An 8,538-nucleotide genomic window follows, 5' to 3' on the forward strand; every position below is an offset into this window, starting at 1 on the left:
ATTTGCGTTTTCAGCAAACAAAACTTTTATTGATACTGTAACGAATTTAGTGCAATTCCTCTTATTTGCAACCTTCTACTAACGTTCGAATCACTAAACTGTTGAATAAATAACTCCACTATTCAATAATGCAAAATGGCCTTTATTAAAGTACTTCACAATAACACTTATACTTCGCAACTGATAGCTTGTTTAAATCAAACTGATTGTCGTGCCTCGACTATTGCTGCTTTTTATACTGTTTGGTTTCCTCGTTGACATATCTCTAGGCGCTTCTATTTCTCGAATTTACTAGTTAGTTATCAGCTATAAATTTCTCAGCTATAACTACAGATGCAGAGTGATACTTGCACAAATGATTGCATACTTTTGGGAGTATCTCAGATATATGCATGTGTTTGTGCGTTGCTCTCCGCTGCTTGTATGGACATATGTGTAAACATAATGATTAATTTGGTTATGTGCATACAAGTCACTGCTCAGTATCGGCTTAAAGATGATAGTACCCCTTAGTGTTGCTAGTATTCGTCACAATACGTTTCAAACATGTTTCCGTCAGTTCAGTGATAGATACTTTGGCTCATGACGAACTGCCAAATGAAGGTAGGAAGCATCAACGCTTCCCACTCCGGCACAGCAAGGGTTTATTTCGGGTTCAGAGCCCGTAGTTTTGAAATCATGCAGGGGTATTTTCCGGACTTTTTAGAGATCACGTAACTCCTTTGGAAACATTTTCAGATATTTTCTCAGTAGCTTTCAGTTGTTGTAGCGACAAGGCCACTCCCCGTAAGCCTTGGGGAGTGTTATCGATGTTGATGGTCCTTTACCGGATGCAGGGCCGGTACGTTCCGGTACCAAGCCCGACCATCTCGGGAACGATTTGTTATGACCACGTGCGACCTCCTAGGCCATACCGCCCTCCCACCCCCTAGATCCATGAGGAGTTCGGGGTCGCCAGAGCCTCGGTTGTTAATGTAACAGGATTCGCCACGGATAGGTGAGGTTGACAATTGGGTTCGGAGAAGCTATATATTCCGCTGGTAACCTGAAAGGTATGCGCTGCAGAACCCCTTGAATCTACTTGGTAGTCACCTCTTACGACAGGCATACCTACCGCGGGTATATTCTAATCCCCTAATCTGCTGGGGGTAGTGCTATCTGTGGATCAAATCAAGATTATTTTTGTCAGCAATATGGGTTTGTTTTCGGAATAATTTCTTAAAAATGTTCGATATTATCGGGACTGTTTTAGGGATGAATTTGGGAGTATGTTGTGACTATCTCCAGGCTATTTACCGGATATTCGGGGCCTAAGTCGGTAAGTGTTCAGCACTATTTTGGGACCATTTCTGGATCCATTTGCAACTATTTCGGAATCATATCTGTATTATCTTCGGATTATTTTCTCGTGGTTTGCGGGATAATTTCTAGGTTGTTTCGGGAAGTGTGCTATAAATTTGGGAGCATTTACTTTCTGGATCTATATGAGACCGTTAAGGCAGTTCTAAGACTATCTCCAGCTCTTTTCGACATTGTTTTATAATTCTTTCTTTCATTCAGTAATGTATTAGGGATCATTTATAAACTATTCAGAAACTGTTACGGGACATCTAGCGATTGTCGGCGTTATCATTTCGCTACTATTTCATGACTATTTCGGGAATGGTTTGTGAGTAAATATCTCATACACTGGTCACATCGTTTCAATTGTAAGATAATATTTACAATTTTAACATTTTTCTGTCTTGGTTAGGTTTTTGCCTTTGAATCAATTAATTTAGAACTTTTTGTTTCGTTAAGAGTATCCACTGCTTTGCTAGACTTAATTAAAATTCACTTTATCGAGACAGCACTCCTCAGAGAAACACCTTAATTAAATGATTTTAAATGTATTTACTTTATTATGTATGTATGTATGTACGTGGTACTATACAGTTTTTTGACTGCTGTCTAAAAAATATCTCCAACTTTTCCAGTGTATCTATTGCACCACCATCAAGCGTGGTGCAATATTCATGGACATGAGTTCCTGGAACAATAACTTGGCAGCATAGGGTAAGCGTACTTGTGATACCTGTGTTTTGTTTTTACAACCTTTACATTCAAATGTATTATTACGCAAATTGGCTATAGCAATAAGACCACAAAAGTTGCATACATGTACACGATATGGATCGGAAACTTCAAATAGACGTTCACGTAAAAATTGTGCTGCACCATGAGATATCTGACAATCACGTTCCATTTCACCAAAACGTAGACCACCGTCACGCGCCCTACCTTCCATAGGCTGGCGCACCAAAATCTGTACTGGACCGCGAGCACGAGAATGAATTTTATCATCCACCATATGCTTGAGACGTTGATAATAAGTGGGACCCAAGAAAACTTGAGCATTAATTTTTCGACCTGTATGCCCGTTATACATAACTTCGTTGCCACGCAAATGATAACCGTACTCTTGTAAGAAAGTGGAAATTTTTTGCACGTTAACAGCATCATTGAAGGGTGTAGCATCACCAATTTCACCTTTGTTTGAACCCAGTTTTCCTTAAAAAAAAAAATAAGACAGTATTTTATTGGGGGGTAAAAATATATTAAAGATATATTTTTTGGTTACCTTGTAAACATTCGATTAAATGACCAATTGTCATACGGGATGGAATGGCGTGAGGATTAATAATAATATCAGGTGCAAGTCCCTCGCATGTGAAGGCCATATCTTCTTGGCGATATTGAATACCGCAAGTACCTTTTTGTCCGTGACGCGAGGCAAATTTATCACCAATTTGTGGTATACGCACTGATCGTACACGAATCTTACAAAACTTATAGCCCTCACTATTTAATGTTAACATAACTTGGTCGACAATACCAGTTTCGGAATTTCGCAGAAAAGTGGAAGCATCTCTTTTGGTAAAACGCTTTGTAGTGCCATCGAGCTGAAAGTAAATGGAAAAATGCCAACCGAAGAAAAGAAGAATAAATCTAAGATAACGGAAATGGTAAGTAAAAGTAATTGAAAAGGAAATGAAAGAGACGAATGTGAGGTCAACAAATTATGAAGATGATCGTGATAACGATACTAGGGCAATTTTCGCGGTCCCGGAAGGAAGGGGAACGGAGATGAAAGGGAGGAGATAAAAGGAAAAGACAAGGCAAACTAAAATCGGAACCAGATTAAAATGGAAGCAAAACCGCAAAATAGGCTAAAAGCAATGTACAACATTACCTCAGCGGGTTAGGGGGATTAGAATATACCCGCGGTAGGTATGCCTGTCATAAGAGGCGATTAAAATACCAAATTGATTCAAAGGATTGCCAGCGCAATATATAGCTTCTCCAACCCAATTGTCAAACTCACCTAACCGTGGCGCATCCTGTTTCATCAACAGGCGAGGCTCTGGCGACCCCAAGCTCCTCATGGAACTAGAGGGTGGGGAGGGCGGTATGGCCTAGAAGGTTTAATATGGTCATATAAGTCGTTCCCGAGATGGTCGGGCTAGTACCTTAATGGTGCTTTGTTACCGGCACGTACCGGATCTATATCCGGCAAAGGACCATCAACATCGATAACACTCCCCAAAGCCTTCGGGGATTGTCTTTATCGTTGATACTACAACAACCACAATTGAAATTCAAACCGAAAATGAAACTGCAAATGTCACTAAAACCAGGCCCTGAACCGATTAACCCAAGTTCTATGTGGTCATTTTAGTACCGTAGTGGTTCTTGTTACCGGAACTTTCCGGATCTATATCCGATAACATCGATGAAATTCCCCAAACCTACGGGAAGTGTCCCTATAGATACACTAACCATAAGCAATATGTAAATGAGAATCGATTAGAATTAGTTTGCTATTTCATGGATATTTTTCTGGTGGAATTAATCAGCGAAAGTTTTCATATTGTGTAACATTCATTTTCTCTCACCTCATCATCATTTTCAGGCAGAGTCATCGTTTTGCCAATAACCACATCATCACCAGATACTCGAATACCCGGCGCTATGATACCATCATCATCCAATTTGTCGTAATGAGCATTTCGCATGCCTTGACAAGTTTGTCGATTGGGTTTTTCAAAGTTTTCTTCTTGATCGCCTATGCGCTTATTCTCGGAATCTTTGTATGAACGGTAGAACACCGAACGGAAGAAGCCACGCTCTACAGCTGATGCATTCAAAATGACAGAATCTTCTTGATTGTAACCAGTGTAACATAAAATTGCTACGATTGAATTTATACCAGCAGGCAATTCTCTGAAACGTAAATATTCCATAGAACGTGTAGTTACCAAAGGTTTCATGGGGTAATAGAGTACATGAGCCAGAGTGTCCATCCGTACGTGGAAGTTGGTAATGTAAACGCCCATAGCTTGTTTACCTAAATACAAAGAAGACAACTTGAATTTATTTTGTAAGTATTAAGTAAGTATAACTATATATATTACCCATAGCGCTTTGATAAGTATTACGTGGACTCTGATTGTGATCGGGAAATGGTATAATAGAAGCGCACACGCCTAAAATCATTGCTGGATGAATTTCACAATGTGTGTAAGTTGTACAATAAGCATAATCTTTGTCTTGTTTCAGATCATATGGCGACATAGCAATCATAACCGTCTCCTCTTCCAATGTATCAATATATTCCACAACACCAGAAGCAACTAAAACTTGCCAACTGTAGTTATTGTAATCACGTTCCTTCAACATGTCAACATGAGTTTTCTTCAACAACAATGAACCATTTTCGACTATCAATAATGGACGACAAATACGTCCAGCATCTGTATAAATTCTTATTTCACGATCACGTATATCACGAATCATTGACACTTCCGAAACAATGATATCCATCTGACGACGCAGTTTTCTTAAAGTCGCCATCAATTGTTCAGGATCACGATGTATACCAACCCAACAACCATTGACGAATATTTTTGTAGCATCAGCAATGGCAGAGGGTGCAATTTCTTCTAAGTTTTCCATTGACCACTCTTCCAAGAACTCTAGGATGGGTGAGGGCTGTGAGCCGACAGAAATGTAAGCCATAAGCGCTAAATTCTTTACCAATCCGACAGCAGCTCCTTCCGGTGTTTCGGCAGGGCATAACATACCCCATAAAGTATTGTGTAACTGACGTGGTTTAGCCAATTTGCCATCACGACCAATAGGCGAATTGACACGTCTCAAATGTGATAGCGTGGAAGCGAAAGTCAGACGATTCAATACTTGAGATACACCAGCACGAGCCTGATGGGCTTTTTTTTGATCACCCCAATTGCCAGTAGCAAGTGAGTAACGCAAACCGTCAGTGATTATGTTAGTTTTGATAGCCAACTCCAAATTGAAATCCTTTCCACGATCAATGAATTTTTGTGTATACATACGTACTTCTTTCATTAGATTTTTGAAAAGACCACGAAAGAGGAAAGCCAATAAAGGACCAGCAAGATCCAAACGTTTGTTGCCTATATACATAGAATTTTAACTATTAATTAACATTGAAATGTGCGAAAAGAGTATGACCTCAAAGGTAACTATCGTGCTACTAAATATTTCATTCTATAATAATTTGACTTTGTGGCCTAGAAATGGATTCTCATTACACTGAACCCGTTCCAATTTTGATTTTCGTGCTATTTGCAGTGTCAGACTATTATCGATTTGGTTTCGGTTCATATTGGGCTTGATTTCGTTTCTAATGTTCCAGATTTGTTTCAAGATCTGGTTTCGGTCCAAGTTCAGTAATCTCTCGTTTCAGAACTCTGTACAAACAGATTAAATGGGGTTAGAATTCTGTCTTCGGTTCCGGTCCGACTTCAGTCATCTTTCCTATTTAAACTACGGTTTCGGCCTCGATTTTAGTCTGTTCGTTTCCGGTATCATGTATCGGTTTCCCTGCCCTATTCCGTCCCAGCTTCAACCCGGTTCCGGTGCTCCGGGTTTGGATCTAACTTCGGTTCTAATACTGGTCCCAGCTCCGGTCTTTGTACAGGTTTGGTTTTTGTTTGATCGATCCAGGTTTGAGATTCATATCCGGAATCGGTTCTTGTCAAATTTAGCTTCTCAGTGAAACTCATCTGCCTTGCAGATGCCGTTCGGAGTCGACTTATAACATGTAGGTCAGTTCGTGCAAATTTGTAGCAAAAATTAAAAAGGAGCACGGCGCAAATTGGAAGAGAACCTCGGCCTAAAATCTCTTCGGACGTTATCGCGCCTTGTATTTATTTTTATTTTACGCCTTATTGTTTCAAAACGACTATTTCAGAACTCGTCTGAAGTAGGCCCTATTTCAGAATTTTTTCATAAATACCCAGCCAATATCAAAATGTATTGAATTTGATCTCAGATAGGTCGTTTTTGAAATAAAATCTGAAATAGGGCGTTTTGAAAACGGCAGCCGAGATAGTGTGATATTCCACTCAATAGCAGATATAGTGAATGTAAAAATAAAATGAGTTTGCTTCTCCTGTAAAATTTAAGATTTGCTGGTTAGATCCTTTGTGAATTAAGCTAACGATGAAATATTCATATTTGTAACAAGATCTCTCTCAGGTAGGTGAGGTATGCAATTGGGTAGCGAATGCTGAGTCTATAAAGCTTTGAAATTGTGTTGAAGAATGGTGTTAATATATTTCTGGTATCGCAATACCGCTATGAGTTCTAAAAATCTCGTTAGATTCACAGCTCTTGAAGAAAGTCAATTAAAACAATACCCAATATATCAATTTACCGTAGTGATCCCGGTCATCTAACTCGCGCCGACCCAACGAAGCCAAAAGTAGACGATGTACCATATAACCCAAAAAGTATGCTTTCTTGGTCTCGCAAAAATCGGACACACCCACATGTGGCAACATTTCTTTTTGTAAAATTTCTTTTGCATATTTAATACGTTTGTCCTTGGTTACACCTGGCCGTGCACCACGTGAGCCAATGAAATTAAGCGCCACATTTTGTTCTTGTACTACGAAAGCTTCGTCAAGTGAAGGTTTTACCATTTCCATCATTTCAGGATCGTCAAAATCGTATATAATATGCTCCAAAATATCACGATCCGCTACAAAGCCCAAGGCACGAAATACAATCATAATTGGTATCTCCTGTTTGATATAGGGCAAAATCGCTATGATACGTTGACCAATTGCAGATTTCTTGATATTTTGTGAACCACGCGCCATCATATTTACCCACAAAGTGGAGGTAGGTCTAGAGCTGTGTTCAAGACATGAACGAATTTCCGATTTATATGCATACTTTCCATCTTTCATGCTGAACACGTACACTGTGTTCGTAGCCATTTTCTCTTGCGCTATCAATACTTTTTCCGAACCGTTTATTATGAAATAGCCACCTGGATCGAGGGGACATTCATTTAATTCAGTTAAATCACGATCGGTCAGCTGCGACAGCAGACAATAGGTTGAACGTAACATAATGGGAATTTTGCCAATAAATGTTTTTTGATGTTGTGTTTCAACTGGGTCAGCACCTTCGACAATTTTTGTTTTTGTAATATCCACGTATAGTGGCGCGGAATAGGTTAAATTCCGTAAACGTGCTTCATTCGGCATCATAGGACTAGGAGAGCCATCCTTTTCCCAATGTGTGGGTTTGGATAAATAAATTTGTTCGAATTTTAGCAGGAAGCGTGGCTGTTGAGACAATTTTTACATTAACATTTACCAAAAAGTCAAGGGTTCTATTTTGAATACTCACAGGCGTTTCAATTTCACCAGAGGTATGCTGTGCTTCCGCTTGTAGATCAATTGCTGGCGAATCTTCAACAATGCGCTGTACAGACATTTGTATAAATTCATCGAAACTGTCCAGTTGTTGACGCACCAAACCTTTTTCGTCGAAATATGCGTTGATAACAATCCAGCAGGCTTCCTGCCAAAGTTCATGGGAGATTTCTTCTGCATTCTCCTCCTCATAGATTTCTAAAATTACACCGAAAGGTTGACAGCTACCTGTATGTCTCCCAAGAATATGAGACTTTTACTTACCATCTTCGTCGTACATCATCTTGATTACTTGCAAATCGCCTCTAGGTTACAAAAGGCAATTGCGTTACTCTAAAATAATGTTTTATATGAAGTTATTTGCAATTTTCACAAAATTTCACCCACTTTAAATATATGAAAATCTCGGCAGCATAGCGGTCATTGTAAATTTTACCAAGTAGCGCAACTAACAGCTGATCGATGAAAATTCGCACACTCACACGAACAGTTCTCGACTCAGTTTCAAAACAAAACATTAGATTATTTAACTGAAATTTTAAAGTGAGATAATCCTTACGAGTTTATGTACATAGAATATATAAGGCGTTTTTGTTGTTATTAAAACAGTAGTTTTATTTTTATTAAAGCTTTTATCATTTTTTTTTTTAATTTTGAAAAAACTCCGAACACCATTCCTTCATTTTATGACATTCGACTGCCTAGTCCACTGCTTTCCACTCTATTCGCAACATAACCTCTGTTTAAGTTGCCAAACTATATAGTAAACAATGATAGCGGCATT

At 39.0% G+C, this 8,538-nt stretch overlaps 1 protein-coding gene across 1 annotated transcript; it reads right to left on the minus strand.

The window, feature by feature from the left end:
• Positions 1-1,873: 1,873 nt before the first annotated feature.
• On the minus strand, positions 1,874-8,195 carry Polr2B (RNA polymerase II subunit RpII140). Its single transcript, XM_067760623.1, has 7 exons — positions 8,019-8,195; positions 7,729-7,952; positions 6,743-7,664; positions 4,455-5,477; positions 3,936-4,387; positions 2,621-2,942; positions 1,874-2,550 (listed from the first exon to the last, which is right to left on the minus strand). Exons 1-7 carry the CDS (start codon positions 8,035-8,037, stop codon positions 1,982-1,984), a joined length of 3,531 nt encoding a protein of 1,176 aa, XP_067616724.1. The 5' UTR covers positions 8,038-8,195; the 3' UTR covers positions 1,874-1,981.
• Between the last annotated feature and the right edge of the window lie 343 nt (positions 8,196-8,538).

Source organism: Eurosta solidaginis, chromosome 1 (assembly GCF_040869045.1).
Source record: "Eurosta solidaginis isolate ZX-2024a chromosome 1, ASM4086904v1, whole genome shotgun sequence".
In the NCBI taxonomy this organism is placed as follows: domain Eukaryota; kingdom Metazoa; phylum Arthropoda; class Insecta; order Diptera; family Tephritidae; genus Eurosta; species Eurosta solidaginis.

Bases quoted from the DNA above. Each gene is read 5' to 3' on its own strand.
- Polr2B (XM_067760623.1), bottom strand. The intron at 5,478-6,742 runs GTAAATTGATAT...CTATGTATATAG, and splicing joins AGATGACCGGGATCACTACG to GCAACAAACGTTTGGATCTT. The intron at 2,943-3,935 runs GTGAGAGAAAAT...ATTTACTTTCAG, and splicing joins TGCCTGAAAATGATGATGAG to CTCGATGGCACTACAAAGCG.